Source organism: Myiozetetes cayanensis, unplaced genomic scaffold, assembly GCF_022539395.1.
Source record: "Myiozetetes cayanensis isolate MyiCay16 unplaced genomic scaffold, myiCay2020 scf22, whole genome shotgun sequence".
Classification (NCBI taxonomy): domain Eukaryota; kingdom Metazoa; phylum Chordata; class Aves; order Passeriformes; family Tyrannidae; genus Myiozetetes; species Myiozetetes cayanensis.
Window position 1 is genome coordinate 9,950,434 of NW_026087434.1, and position 15,760 is coordinate 9,966,193.

General features: G+C 52.4%; 1 protein-coding gene across 1 annotated transcript in view; it reads right to left on the reverse strand.

Moving 5' to 3' along the window:
- Positions 1–2,291: 2,291 nt before the first annotated feature.
- PIK3R5 (phosphoinositide-3-kinase regulatory subunit 5) overlaps positions 2,292–15,760 on the reverse strand; it is a 43,133-nt gene continuing 29,664 nt past the window's right edge. The window contains exons 7-19 of the mRNA XM_050319510.1: positions 14,577–14,751; positions 13,899–14,052; positions 13,363–13,446; positions 11,470–12,229; positions 11,226–11,373; positions 11,011–11,136; positions 10,632–10,757; positions 9,770–9,863; positions 8,483–8,559; positions 7,202–7,295; positions 5,855–5,937; positions 5,570–5,679; positions 2,292–4,582 (exon numbers count right to left, since the gene is read on the reverse strand). Of these exons, the coding sequence (XP_050175467.1) occupies positions 4,441–4,582; positions 5,570–5,679; positions 5,855–5,937; positions 7,202–7,295; positions 8,483–8,559; positions 9,770–9,863; positions 10,632–10,757; positions 11,011–11,136; positions 11,226–11,373; positions 11,470–12,229; positions 13,363–13,446; positions 13,899–14,052; positions 14,577–14,751 (2,173 nt within the window). The 3' untranslated portion in view covers positions 2,292–4,440. The remainder of the gene's footprint in view (positions 4,583–5,569; positions 5,680–5,854; positions 5,938–7,201; positions 7,296–8,482; positions 8,560–9,769; positions 9,864–10,631; positions 10,758–11,010; positions 11,137–11,225; positions 11,374–11,469; positions 12,230–13,362; positions 13,447–13,898; positions 14,053–14,576; positions 14,752–15,760) is intronic.

Here is a 15,760-nt window from a genome sequence, read left to right on the forward strand (position 1 = left end):
TGCAACCCCTTAACCTTTGCATGTCTTTCTGTGAGTGCTGCAGTGAAGGTGCCTGTGGAGGGGAGAGGGGATTCTGAGGGCATAGAGAATACTGGAAGGAGGTGAGTTGGGGATTGGCACAGAAGAGCCCCCCATTCCTCATGCAGTCATCTTTCTGCACCGACTCACAGCCAGACAGGCATCGGAACAGACTGGTAATTATGCAACTTTGCATCATTAGCACACCATTACTGCTCTCCCATGACTTTTCTCTGCCAGGAAAACTCTGTTCCTCATGCAGGCACAGGGAGCCTTATTATCTTTTAATCGATCATTGATTAGCACCATTAAGACAAGGGCAGTGGAGCAGAGGCACCGCCAGGAGAGGTGAAGAGATGCCTGGAGCCCAGGAAAGTTCCACTAGTCCAGCTTCACTCCTGTTTAGTCCTGAGCAAAGGTGAATTTGGGCACCGTGGCCAGGCTGGCCCATCAGTGACTCAGGCAAGGAGCCCAGCTCGGGGCTCGCTGCCAGCAGGACCTGAGCTGGCCCCAGGTGCCCCTCCCTGAAAGAAATTTGAGCTGCAGGGGTGGGAGCAGACAGGCAGCACAGAGACAGAAAGGATGATGCTATGGGGCTCTCGTGACCCAGGAGACATCCCAGGCACATTAATCCCAGTCCTGTAATGGATTGCAGGGACTGAGCACTGCTGGGAAGCTGACTGTGCTCTCTGCTACCTCTTGCTACAGCTGAGAGAGCAGATGAGCACCTCTGACATGGAAATAATTCAGGTCTTAATTCAACCTAATTCGGGTCCACAAAACCCCAGGTCTTTCTGGGCTTCCACACCTGGTGTCATCCCCCCATCTGCTGGTCTCTCGCTGTGGGACACCCAGAAATGACACCCGTGGAACTGCACGTGTGTCTGCCAGGAAACAGAAGTACAAGAGGAAGGTTTGCCCCACAATTCCAACCAACACATGGAGGGGGTCAGCAGTGCTGAGCTGCACAAGCCCACGGACATGCAATCTCATTCCTGTCTTTTGATGGTAATTAATTCTGTATTTCTAATTAACCACCAGATCATGGGTGGCCACTTAAGAACCCCTTCTCTGGATGAGCACTGCCTCATGTTCTTCTTCACCTCGTGCACTAGAACATTCCAGCTCTGCCCAGTCCAGCTGAGGTGGCTGTGGGATGACAAGCCCTGACAGAGCAGGGCACCTGAAACTGCCACTTCCCCTCAGCTATGCAGGACTTCAGGGATCAGACTTGGACCCTGATCCCAAACTTCTTGATATCTACATTTTTAGAACAAAGTACTTTATTACTGCTTTGGATTTAATCATTCATGTTCCTCTTTCCACTTACCTCTATAAAAGAACAGAACAGAGACGGGGGGAAATTTGTGCTTTAGGGGTGTTTTTGCTGTTGAGAACAAACAATAGCAGATAATTATTCCAGCTTGGAAAATTTGCCTTCTTTGCCTTTTCAAAAGACCTTTTCTTTTCAGTTAAAATACACTTTTTGTTATTGTTTAATCAGAGTGGGAAAAAAAAAAAAAAAAGATAGCTAAGCCATAAAAAAGTGATTAACAGAAATTATTCTCACCTGGTTTTTGGCTTGTCTGAGCTCAAATGACTTTTCCCATGTTGTTTATTTGGTCATGACACACTGGCCCTCACACCTACCAACTAAGCCTCTTTCCTTGAATATCCACAGGAGAAGGTGACACTGGAGAGAGTTCAATTTTCCAAGTGTCACTTCATATTTCAGAGCACTTTCACTAGCAGCAGCTCCAGCTGCCAACCTGCACCCCCAAAGAAGCAGAAGGGATTTCCAAGTCAGAATTGCCCCACTCTCAGCACATTCTGTAATATCCAGCTGCTGGGCAAACCCCTGCTGACCCCAAGCAGGGACCCTTCATCCCAGAGCTCTGCTGTCTCCCCAGGCTGGACCTTGTCCCTGGCCCCAGGAGCAAATCAGGGCAGCAAAGGTCACAGAGGTTCCAGGAAGGGAAGGGCACACACAGATCTCACCTTGCACCCACGAGCTCTGCTCGTTTCTTTTCTCCTTAATCCAGCATGAAGCCAATTTGGGATTTACAACACCCAAACCCTGCATTGTCACTCACAGAACAGAAGCAGCTCAATTAACCTCCAGGGGTCTCCTCTGGGACCGAGCTCATGACTAGAATGGCTTTTCTAAGCTTTTTCCTGCTCCTAGAGCAGCTCCTCAGTGCAGGACCCGTGTGTTCTCCTCGTGGAGGTTCCTCCCCTGCCTCCCCCCTGCTCAGGAATTACTTGACCCAAACTTGTACTCGAAATAAATCAACATTTAATATTTTACAATCACTTTAAAAGTTCTTTGAACAGTATTTTACAGATCAGCACAGACTTTACACAGATTTGGTGAGGCTGCACATATGTACAAGGGTGACCTGAAAGAACCCTGTAATTCTTTCCTTTCCAGAAAGCATCAGAGGTCAAAACCTTGGCCAGGATTACGAGTCCTTAGAGTCTGTGCTTGTTTTTCCTCTATGGGATGGAAATTCTCTTCTCCAGTATTCCTGGAGGGCCAGCTGAAAGCAGAGTGGTTGATATCATACCAGTGGCAGGGATATATTTAGCCAGATATCAGGATCACAAACAGCAATGTTTTGACAGGATAAGGTGCTATTTTAAAATATTGGACAACAATAACCAGCTGTCAAATTTCAGCCCCATTGGAGAAAACACACACAAACCTGTCTGGGAAATGAAAAGTCGGTGAAGAAAACTTATTCCAAGAGCCATTCCAATCTGTTTCTGATCCCTTGAGCCTTATGAACTTCAAATAGTGACGTAGAGAAGTGCACAGCAGTGACCTCAGTGGTCCTGCATCACCCTGCAGGCAGCCTGTGGGGGAGGAGACAGCCCAGCATGACCTGCCAAGCCTGTGCTGAGAGCGAGGGATGGACACTGCTCCATGCAGGAAGAGATGGGTGCTCCTGGGGTTGGTGCATGGCAGGGGAAGGTGGGTCCTTGCTAGGAGTCTAAGCTGGCTCTGCATCCTGGTGGAGCCAGAGCTGTTCAGTGTTCATGTTCAATGGATCCTTCAGCCCACATGAGGGTCTTTTCTTAGAGTTCCCAAGGCAACACCATCCTTGGGGTGGTTGATTCAGGTGGAAGGATGGAGCACAGAGGCCTCAGGATTGTGTTCATGTCTCGTATTTGCTCCTCTCTGGCCACTGGCAGAAGTTACACTCAACTGCTGAGGACACCAGAGCCAGCAAGGACCACAATCCCCAAAAACTACCAAGAAACAGCTGGAGGGCTAAGAAACCTGGAAAAGCTTTCCCAGTCTTATTTTTTTTGCTCATTGGGTCAGAATACCTCTAAATACCCCCAAATATTGCACCTTTCTGTACCTACAGCCTTGCAGAGAGAAGGAAGAGGGAGGAATGAGTCTTGCCAGGGAGAGGGATCTCAAATCCTATTGTCCCTTGCAAGTGTCATAAAGGTTCTGGTGCTGGGTCTTTCTCTATCAAAGGTGCCTCTTCAGGTGAGCTCAAGGCAATCCTAGTGGTTTCCCCAGCACTTCCCTCCCTCCCTGAGTTCAGCACAGTTCCTGATGTATTTCAAGCAGCTCTTGAGGATTCAGCCTCTGGAGTGTCTCCAGCAAACAGTGCTGGGGAGCAGGAAGCAAGACCAGGGGCTGAACAGGGAATACTCATGGGTGAATGCTGAAATTCTGCAGAAACTGGAAACTCTCTCCTGCAGGTCCTGGATGTCCATTAAATACATGGATACACAACGTGCTGTCCTGCCCTGGAATGGCCTATGGCACTCGATTCACTGGGACACACAGCAGTTTACAGCCCATGCTGGGGGCTTGCTGGGTTGCTCTGCTTGTCTGCAAGACACCCAACCTCCAGAATTTAAAGGAAACCTTGAGAAAGCCCATCCCATCCCCAAAGAACTGCCCTGAGCATCCTTGACCTGTCACAGGTGAAATGACATTGGCTGGGTGATCTGTAGCTCCACACACATTGAGGACACCTACCTCCACTCAGCCAAGGACATTCACTTGCCAAAATATCCCCCCATGAGTTCACTTCCCCCACCCCATATCCCACTGGCCTTGCAGTCACTGTCAAACACAGCCACAGCACCACTTGCTGGCAGGAAAATCCCCGTCCTTGCCTTGCCCTCTTCACCCAGGTGTTGCCAGGTGGAGATCTCAAGGAAACCACTTTCCTCCCCTTGCTGAGGAACCCTGAGAGATACCAGAGCACACCACCAGCATTCCCATTTCCCAAGGGAGGGCTAAGCTCAGGCCAGGAGCAGCTCAGCCACCAGCCTTCAGCTCCAGGATGTCTTGGACGAGCATGGCTGGGTGTCCAAAGCAGGACAATCAGCTTCCTCTTCCTGAGCCTGGATTGCTGTGGGATGGGAGTCTGGTCTGGAAGGACACAGGGGTCTTCAAGGCAGTGCTCCACTGAAGGTGGCAATGGGTAAACACAGGAGAGAGTGGAACTCAGAGGGGTCCTGGGCAGGCAGAGGGGACCCTCTGAGTGCAAAGGGATCACTGTCCCTGGGTTTGTAGCACACAGAGATCTCACACCTGCAGGGGAACAAAGAGAAACCAACCTCTAAGTATACTCTAATATTATAGAATAGGATATTCTGCTAATATAGGATATTCTAAGTATACCCTGGTGTTCCTCAGGTGCAGTAGGAATATCTAAAACCAAACAGGAATCAGCCTTTCAGCTGGCTCAGACTGGGACCAAGAGCAGAACCATTCATAAAGAGTATTTTCTGAAACTCATTGGAAAAACAGCTTTTGCACCCCAGAAGTTTTGGGGAGATGGAAGGAGCTCCTTTACCATTTCATGCACTGAACTCCACTATCCCCTGAGTTTCACAATAAACACTTTAGAGAGAAACACTTCTCTTTGGGGTTATTTAAGACATGAGATTCCCAATATTTTTCTGTTAGAGGCAGCATAACCTTGCAGAGTTCTGCTCAGTCTGAGAGAGAAATTACAATGTCTGTCCATCAACTGGTCTGACCTCTTGTGTTCATGGAAGCATGTTGTCTACACTGAGATTTCAAATTTCACCACCTGGGGAGCCACTTGGGTGCCCTGATGGGACGACAGAGATGAACAGTCCAGTGGACAATTCCTGCTCTATCCCAGACTCTCCCATGAAGATCATGGATTCCTTCTGCAGCAAGGATGCCAAAGGCAGGGAAGGACCCAAATGAGGTTCAGAAGTTGAAGGCTCTGCTCATGTGCCCAGTGCTCTTAAAACACCTCATTTATCTCACATGGCCTCTGGCTCATGATGGATCTTGCTGAAAGAGCTGTCTTTGGGATTGAAGAGTTGACTGGGGCCTTCAGGAAGGTAAACTCCTGCTGAGATCTGAGCAGCACCACCCATCCCAGCTGAGCTCAGCTGCCCTGCAGAGCTTGGGGCTGCATCACCCAGCTTGGGCACCTGGCACAGACCCACCAGGGTGCTCAGGACCTCATCCCCCCACACCTCACAGGCAAGCCCTGGACACAGGATGCACCATCCCAGTTGGCCCCATTTCAGTTCCTACCTGGTTACACTCTGCAGGATCTTCTGCTCATCCTGGTCCAGGCACACAGCAAAGGAGGACTGGACACCAATAACCTGGACCTTGTCTACTTTTATCTGGGACACACTGATCTGCTGAGAGAAGGAGAGCTGGAGTGAGGGAGCTGCTGGGCTCAGTGCATTCCCCTGGGCACCCCTAAGGCAAACAGATCCCCCAAGGAGCTGCTCTCTCCAGCCCTGCTTCCCTCCCAGCTGGGTCAGGCCAACCTCACCTTACCACATGTAAAAGCACCATGATTAGAGTTACCTGATTGAAACTTTTTCTGGACTTGGAGTTTTGCCTTTTGACCACCTCTGTCATGGTTAAGTTGAGGCACTCTGTCTTCGAGGCTGTAACAAAACAGAACTGCAATCAGTTGGGGCTTCTGGACCACTGGTGAGAACCCAAGTGGTCCCTCCCCCCCTCAAAGCACCCCAGGGTCAGTCCCCCCATTGCTGGGGGAAATGCAGAACAGTTCCAGCTTTCCTTCCCTCAGGCTAATCCACAGGGAAAGCAAGCAACAGGGACACAGGGGGGAAGAGAATATTTAACTATCTTGGGACCCAAAGAGGAGAAAAAACATTGCCCCATCATCATGAGGAAATTTTAACTCTCCCAGCATGTCCACTTGGAGATGCTTCTTCATGCCTGGAATCACAGTGACATCCTGTGGTCAAACTGCTGAATGTGAAAACCAATGGAGATCATCCAGGGGACCAGATTTCTCTTGGAAGGAGGGAGATCTGTGAAATTTCTCCTCAGAGTGGAGCTGAGGACACCCCCTGATGCAAACCCACAGCCCTGGCAGCACAGGTGAAGCTCCTGAACTAGGGCAGAGACAACCAACTCGAAGTACAGAGGAGGTGAGAAACTAATTCCTGCTGGTTTTTCTCCCAGAGTTGTCTGCATGGCTTCATGGATGGGGCAGCAAGAGGAGGACAGGAGGGACAGAGGTTTAGGTGGAGCTCCATGGAGGATGTAGGGGATGTCTCCTATTTGGTAGATCACCCGTTTGCCCTGACTGTTCTGTTCACAAACCACACAGCTGCCAGGAACAAAGCACACAAGGAAAAAGGAACTAAAATCCCTCAGTTCATTCAGAATTGGATGTCTGAATGCCAAACCAGCAGTTCTTGAGCAAGAACAAACAGATCACTGTCGTGACCAGTGAGGGGACTCGAGGAAACAGCTGGAGCTGAGGCAGAGGAGATTCAGGTTGGATCTCAGGAGAAGGTTTTTCACCCAAAGGGTGGTTGAGCACTGGAACAGGTTCCCTAGGGCAGTGGTCACAGCACCAAGCCTGTCTGAGTTCAAGAAGCATTTGGACAATGTTCTCAGGCACATGGTGTGAGACATTCTGTGATTCTATTGCTTCTGAATACACACAGGGACTAAAAGTCTCGGTGCTTTTAAAGGGCTCAAAGCTTTATTAACTGGAAACCTGACACAAAATTCCCTTTGTCCCTGATGTGGTGCTAAGGACAGCCAAGGACTAGGGAACACCAGGCACCTCCCATTATCTCCTGCGTTCACACAGCCCCCATTTGCCCCAGCCAGAAGATCCACACTGTCCTCTCACTCCACCAGTCCCTAGGCACAGCCAGCTCTACTCACCAAGTTCTTCATACTTCTTGCAGGCTTTGCTGAGGTTGACAGATGTGCAGACCTTCTCAACATCATTCCAGTGACTTCTTCCACTGACAGCTGTCTGCAGGGACCGAGCAGAACCCAGGAGAGAGAATCACAGAGTCATTTAGCATGAAAAAGGCCTTTAAGATCAGTAAGTCCCTAAATATGACAGTGCCGATTCCACCACTAAACCATGTCCTTAAGCACCACGTCTACACGTCTCTTAAGTACCCCAGGGGATGGTGATTCAAACACTGCCTTAAGCAGCCTGTGCCAGGGCTTGACAACCCTTTTGGTGGAGAAATATTTCCTAAGATCCAATCTGAACTTCCCATGGTGCATTTCCTTTTGTCCTGTCCCTGTTCCCTGGGAGCAGAGCCCGACCCCACCCTGGCTCCCCCCTCCTGTCAGGGATTGCAGAGCCAGAAGGTCCCCCCTGAGCCTCCTTTTCTCCAGGCTGAGCCCCCCCAGCTCCCTCAGCCCCTCCTGCTGCTCCAGCCCCTTCCCAGCTCCGTTCCCTTCCCTGCCCACGCTCCAGCCCCTCAGTGTCTCTCCTGTCTGAGGGGCCAGAGCTGCCCCAGCACTGGAGGTGCCTCAGCAGGGCCAGCACAGGGACAGTCCCTGCCCTGGGCCTGGGACACCCCATGGCTGGTACAAGCCAGGTGCCATTGGCCTTTTTGGCCACCTGGGCTCATGTTCAGCCCCTGTCACCAGTACCAGGTCCTTTCCCATTGGCAGCTTTCCAACCACTCTGCCCCCAGCCCAGAGCGTTATGTGGGGTTGTTGTGATGCCACCACAAATGCCACACTCCAGGCTGACGTCACCCCACCTCCCACCCCACACCATCTGTGTGGGCTGGCTCACATCTGGATTCACTTAGAGCTGCACAGGGTTTGTGTAGGCATTAAAATTCATTTAACCTTGGATTCACAAAAAAAATTGCCCAGGCAAAACCACTGAATGACTGCAGAGGAACCAATAAAACAGGAATACTGCTGTGCCCACCACAAGATTGCTACCTGTGTGAAGTGGCACTGAGAACAGAGAGCCTGTGGAAGATGGCTACACATTCCATTTTACTGGGCTGAACAGGAGTGGAAAGCCACCTCCAATTAGCCACTAAATAGACAATTAGCTTGAATTTGGCTTGGATTCGAGCTCCTCCAGCAGACTGTCAGCCCTGCCTCTCTCAGCCCCCAGATGAGACTTGCCTGCCCAGCACAGAGGTGGTTTCTGCCCCATTTGTGTGAGTCCCACACACTCACCTTGCTGTAGGCAATCTGTAGTGTTAATGGGATTGCTTCCCTGTCTCCATCTATGCCCAGCCTTTTGCTGCCTGGACCTGCACAAAACAAGGAGCAAATGTCACACAGTGGCTTTTTATCCACATCCTTCACTGGCTACTGATACAGCAGCATAATCAGTACCTACAGAAAGGGGGGGAAATGGTTTGCTGAACCTGGCTGTGGAGCAAAAAGACAAAAAAAGAGAAAAGGTGGCTTCAAAGCTGCCAGAAAGCAATTAATCCAGTGCAGGAATTCCAACACAAAGCACCACAAGCTGCTCTGCAGAACTGAAAGAGGCGCTGGCTAAGCTGGTGCAGAGGGGTCAGCGCTCCAGGGAAAACACAAAGCAATAAAAGGCCACATTGCTAACCCGGCTCCTGTTTTTCCAGGCATATTTCTGCCCACATTAAATTAGCCTTGAAATACTGTGCCCAACACTTCCTAACTTCACCCTCCCGCCCCTTCCAGATAATTTTTTGCAGATGTGGTGTTTTGTCACACAACCCAAGGGAAAAACCATCAGAGTCGGGATTGGTGGTTTCACGAGTTAGTGGGAAGAGGTCTTGGCCAAGCCTGTATTTTGGGGGAGTGGAGTGGTGACACTTCACGTGGGGGATATTTTATGAGCTCTGGTGAGAAGGACAAGGCGAGATTGCAGAAAAGCAGCTGGTTAAAGGCTGAAGCAGTGTGTTTAGGTGCAGTTTTGCGGGTTGGCCACGGGAGGTCTGTGTGAGCTGCACTGCACCAGAGCTGGAGACCACGCTGCAGGCAGATGCTCCTGCCATTGCTCCTTCTCTCTAACACTGTTAATTTTACAAATTCCTAACATAAATGTACATTCAGGAAGGCTCCAAGCACACACCCACAAACCTTGCTTTGCCCAGTAAACTATGGAAACAGAAATAGGGGTTTATAAATGGCATTCCTGGAGAAAGCACAAACAGCAGCAAAAAGAAAAGATGTAAAGCTGCGTATGACCAGGTGCTGATGAAGGGAAGGAAATGGGCTTGAAGCTGTTTCATTGTAAATCCATTTTAGAGTTAACAGCAGCAAAAACAAGAAGGCATTGCCACACCTGAAGAGGAATGCAAGAATTAGGATATTTCTCTTCCAAACTAGCAGAGAGCTGTCTGAACCTTTGCTCAGGCTGTGTCAGACATGTCTCGCAGCCCACACTCCCTCCAGCCCCTCTTTCCCTTCACCTCCCAGCCCCGTGGTTTGCAGCCCCCCACAGTGGGTGGGTGGGTGGGTGCAGCAGCGACAGACCTGATGCCTTGATGGCCCGTGTGGCTGCTGAGTGGCCCAGCTCGAGGGAGTGGATGAAGACTTCGGTCATCTTTTCTCCCCCGATGAAGGTGAGCTGCCAGGGCAGAAGAGTGAAGATGTGGTGGTGAGACCACCCAGCCTGTGCCAGGCAGCGTTCATCCTTCTAACTCCTTTCCACGGAAAACAGGTCAGTTTGGGAAAATCCTTTCCTGTTCTCAAAACACACCTTTCAACAGCTGCTCTGGGTGACACTTGTCTTTAGCTGTTCTTCAGGCTGCTCTAACAGACCACCAGCAAGTCAAACAACACAAACCCCTAATCTTCACTTAAAGAAAACTCCACAGCCTATTGGAAAGAAACTCCATGATGAATCTGGGTATTCCTTTGGGAACACAAATCCCATGAAAAGCAGCAGCTCCGCTCATCACATCCCCACTGCATCTGGTCCCGAGCCACAGCACCAAAACAGTTGTTGTAGCCCCATATTCAACCTTCCCCACAGTGGGTTTGGAAAACAGGTTCATGGAGGGGCTTGGTTTGGGAAGCAGAGCGCTGGAGAGACTTCCAGCAATGTGAATAACCTGCCAGCACTGACAGGCATCGATTTGTGTCACGAGGAAAGGAATTTTGATGGAAAACTGCTTGTATGACTACAGGATTGTCTGGGCAGGACCTGCATGCCCTCAATCCCTGCTCCAGGAGCATCAGCAAAGCAACAGGGACAGTCGGGGTCCGAGCCCTGCCTCGCCAGAACGTGGTGGCTGTGACACACATCGCTTCACAGGCAGGTCCCAACCTGGTGGCACAGGCAGAAGACCCTCACTTTCCTCTCAGAAGATGGGGCTGAAGGCCCTTTGCCTACCTCTGTCTGGTAGAGCTGCAGCAGGACGGGGCGTGTGGCGAAGCGGCAATAGTAGAGGATCATGTCTGCCAGGATGGGCAGCTGCTCCTGGGAGTCCTCCTGGGGCTCAGCCTCCGGCTTGGTAGACTGTGGTGGGAGAATAAGTCAGCAACATGATGGGGTATATGAGGTACCTACAACCAGAACTGTCCATCCCACCCCCCCGGGGACAGAAACCCTCCTTCTGACCACCAGGAACCCCCCAACTCCATCCTGTGTCCATGTAGCACAGGCTCTTGCAGAGGATCGTGGTGGCCCAGTGCTAAGCAGAAGTTTCTCTGATCAGGTCCCCAGTTCCTCGGGGAAGGAAGATGAGCCCTACCAGCTGGCACACACGCACCTGACACAGGACGTCCATGGGCAGGTTCATCAGCCCAAGGACGTTGCGCTCGTACCATGGGTCCAACATGCCGATGTAGTGGGAGATGTCGTTGGTGCTGCTCTCCATCCCAGCAGAGGTGGGATCCTGAAACCACACACACTGGGGTCACTCTGAGGGTCCCCCAGGCTCCCCTCAGCCTGCCCTGCCAGCCCTGGTACCGCAGGGACACCTACCTGTGCCCGGAGCTGTGGGTCCCCCAGGCATGGGGAGGGATGGTGCAGCAGGGGGGTCGAGGGAGCCAAGCAGCTCCTCTTCACGGGGACGTAGAAAAACTGCAGCTTGAAGTACCTTGTCAGTGAGGGGCAGGTGCTCTCCTTGAGCCTGGGAGAAGGCGGAGAGGGCCGGGTGAGCAGAGCAGCGCGGGATGTCCCGGCAGGGCCAGGTCCCTGCGGTCAGACCCCGCTCCTCCCGGCTCACCTGAGGTTGCTGTAGGCTCGGGCCACCTTCCCCGAGATGCGGTCGGAGCCGAACACCACGACGCGCAGGGTGGACACCTTGTTGTCCTCGTCGTAGCTGAGGAAGGGGCGCCGGGGCAGGCTGAGGTGCTGTGGGGCCAGCGGGGCGGGCAGGCGCTGGCTCAGCACATGCTGGGGCAGTGAATGAGCGCGCCGGGAGCGCGCCGGGATGCGCAGCCGGGCCCGCGAGGCGCACAGGCTCTCGGCACGGCGCAGCGGCAGTGACAGCGACCCCGTGTCCCCGCACTCCTTCAGCTCCCTCCGCAGCACCAGCTGGCTTTTGCTCTTGAACAGTTTGTAGATCTTGTTGGTCAGCGTTTGCCTGTACTTGTGGTGGGCCTTCTCCGCCTTCAGCTCCGTCCTCCCCACCACGTCCAGGGAGCTCTCGTCGCTGTCCTCTGCGTACCCGCTGTCCATGCAGTCCTTCAGGCTGGAGACGAACGACTTCAGGGACTTCCTGGAGACCACCGTCAGCTCCGAGATGGAGTCCTTGGAGGAGGTGAAGAGGGACATTCGCGAGGGCTTAGATCCCTCCTCTGACAGCACAGAGTACACGGAGTCACTGGAAATGGCACAGAGGGGGGAAAGCAGCGAGTCCCGCTCGGGGGAGCAGCCATCGGTTTCCACATCCTCCTCCTCCTCCTCTTCATCCTCCTCCTCGTTCTCCGAGGCCATGGGCTCAACAACGCTGCACTCCTTGCTGAGGATGTCATTGAGGATATCTGAAAGGCAACCAGAGGGAGATCACGTCCACCCTGGGCTCCAGCAGAACCACTGCAGATGTGATGGGCCCAGACAACACCACCACTACATCACGGCCAGTATTCTCCTCTATCCTGAATGGCTTCAAACAAGGAGCTGGAAACCTCCACCTGAATGTTTTCAGATTTTCATGAAGTGCTCAGTTGCAATGCAAAACAAAACATATTTCTCTCCCCAAGAGAGAACCCTGTTTGGGTTCTGCTTCCTTCCTATACAGCTTCCACAATGCTCTCAAATCTGATCCAGGTTTAACCAAAGGGCAGGAGGAAAGCCAGGTACTCGGCTGATCAAACCCCAAACTGACCCACTGTGGCTTCCTGGCAAGGCTGGACTTACTGCAAAGCCTGAGCCAGAGCTCTGCTCCAGCCTGCTGGGGCCAGCAGGCAATGAACACTGAACATTCACAGGAACACACAAGGTCTTCCAGGAATAGGGAAGCTGGAGAGACCAGCTTGGCAGAAGGGGAACCCACTGCTTCCCCTCCAAAACTGCTGTGGCCGGGCTGAGAGCAAAGCAAAGGCACCCAATCCTTGGCCATCCTGCTGAGGGGGGAAGAGTTGTCATGTCTGACCTGGCTCAACCCCATAAAGTCTCAGTATCCCAGTGTAGTCGGTTTTTTCCAGCAATAATTATTTCCAGGGCACAAGTAAGGTTTCCTCCTTGCAGAGGAGCTTCCTACCAAACAAGGTCTTGTCCTGCCAATGTTCCCATGGACTTGGGAGTGATGAATCTATTCCAGCTTAATGCAAGGCACAATCCTGCCCAGGAGATTAGGCCCTGCATGATTTGTCTCTGGAAAAACTTGATTTGGGGCCACCAGTGTACTGTGCCCTCTGCTTGGACAAGGGCTTTGCTTGGGATCACAGCAGGTACCACACCCAAGCTGTCACCCACATCCTGTCCCATCCAGGGGACACTGGCACCCACGGGGTCATTTCTCCCTCTGGCACCAACAATATGTTATCAGCTCCATCATGCACCCAGCTGGATGTGGCAGTCCCAGCCAAGCTGAAACGCTGCTCAGCCACCCCTGGAGTGGGGAACAGAGGGCTGTGGTCTCACTGGGATGACTGGGGGGACCCCCTGCACTTACCAAAGTTATCCTGGTCCCAGCTGTACGTGTAGCAGCGAGCTGTGGGGATGGGGATGGTGTGGAGCTTGTGGGGCTGAGCCTCCCCTGGGAAGAGAGGAGGGAAAGGACTTAATTTGCAAGGACCCCCAACACCACCTCTGCCAGCTCTCCTGGCCAGTGGGAGATGCCACCCACCCCCCACACACATTTTGGGCAGCCCAGGTCATGCTGAACACCAGTGATGTCAGTCACACGCAAAGGGGACGAGGGGACATTTCACACCCCTAAGAGCCGTCAGACATCACAGCTACCAGCAGTTTCTGATTTAATGTTTTCATCTCAGCCTTACAGGCTGGACAATTTGTTTTGTTGCTGTTTTAATGAAACCCTTTCTGGCTCATTGCGTGGTTACCAAACAGGACCTGGGTTGGTGCTTTTTCGTTGCAGTTGTTTTGCTCGGTCGAAACTTCGTGCAAGATTCTCATTGGTGCTGCTGCAGGGGCTGGCTGAGCCTGCAGCAAACCCTGGAGAAAAGAGGGGCAGGGGCGGGTTCTCACCAGTGATGGCAGGAAAGGAGGCAGCCCCAGCGATGTCCCTGAGCACAGCCTGGAGCCGCTCCCGGGCCAGCCCGGGGTCGCTGCTGGTGGCCGCGATCTCCTGCGCGTCGGCGGCACTGGAGTAGATCTCCAACAGCTCTTCCAGCGTCTTGGACTGGGGGAGCAGAGCCAAGGTGAGAGACTGAGGGGTTTCCTCCACTCAGGCAACACACAGGTCCTTGGGCAGGATCACTGACTGGGTAATTCTCTCCCTCCACCACCCTCTACTCCCTTTTGAGTTCCCCAAAACTTCAGCGAAGAAAATAAAAACTTGTTTGAAAACACCCAAGGGGTTTTCTTCACAGCTTTTTGCCTCTCCTCCAAGTCTTTCTCTGGTCAACCAACACTTTTGCTGCACTTCAAATCAAGGGACCCTTCCTCTCTACACTTGGGGATGAAGAAGGGAGGAACAGGGTAAAAGGCAAGTGACCCCACACACACACACACACTTCAAAAAACCCAAGTGCAGACCTCAGGTCTGACCTGAGAAGTGAAAGTCATGTATTTTTCCTATAAGAAGTGTCACCAAAACTTCTTTTCTCTTGCCAATTATGTGCTGTTTTGTTCAGGGAATCCAGCAGCCAACTGCATGAAACCACTCTCAGTGGCATCCCCAAAGTCGGGGCTGTCCCAGCCTACCTTCAGGAGGTGGTGCAGGCTGTCCAGGTCACAGCAGGTGCCAAAGTTGGCCTGGTAGAGGTGCCCGAGGAGCAGGACGAGTGTGGCGTGCTGGGGGTGCTCACTGGCACTGAGCTTCTTGGCGATGGAGAGGAACTCGCTCTGCACCTCGGAGCGGTTGAGCAGCAGCACCGTCCTGGGGACAAGGGCACACCAGTCAGGCCAGGCAGCCAGGCTTGGAGACTGCTGGTGAGGCCCAGACAGGGCTCCAGCCCAGCAGCCAGTTGCCCTAACTGGACATGGGATGAAGTGGGACATGAGAGAGGCCCCTGAACCACCTTCCTCCTGCAAGATGCAGCTCAGAGAAGAAGCTTTAAGGAGAAGAGCCACATCCTTCAGCTGCATTTTTGCTCCAGACCACAACATGAACATCCACAGGCTTTGAATTCCCAAACCTGCAGCCCAGACAGCATGTACTTCTGTTCACGGGCAACAGCATTCAGTGTCCACTGAGCAAAATGGGCTCTGAATTAAGGACGTGCTGGGCTGTGCTTGGATCTAGAAAGCTCAGGCAACGGGCACAATAAGCCCACAGTTCAGGACTGGACTTGATGATCCTTGTGGGTCCTTTCCAACACAGGATATTTTAGGATTCTATGACCTGTGCCAGGTTTTCAGGGCTCTTTAGGAAAACAGAGCCAATACCCCAGTGCTGCTGGGTGAGATAAGGGTGCAGATCCAGGGCTGCATGGCATGAGCAGACAAGCCAAAAGAGGACACTCCTCCTGCACAGAGAGGCTGTACCTGAAGGACTGTCCCTGGGGCTGAGCCAGGATGGCAGACACCACTCAGGCTCCTTTCCCTATTTACAAATGAGGTGGTAGGTAAAAAGGCTCAGCCCTCAAATAAGGAGCAAAGTCTGACTTGTGCTCAGAGCTGCAAGGCTTTCACTCAGCACTGCACTGGGACTGGGATGGACTTGCTTCTGACCCCTGCTGGGGTGGTGGCTCCCAAACCTACAGATCACAGCATTTCCCAGCTGTTCTCCAATGTGTGCTGAGATTAGCAGCTCCCTGGGGAGGAAACTTTGCCTTCCCCAGTTGTTGTCACCCAGATCTGCAGCCCTAGAGTCAAGCAATCCTGCAGGATAACTGGCCTGGGGAGCCCACAGGCCCAGTCCGATGGCTGTGGAAATGCTACAGCCA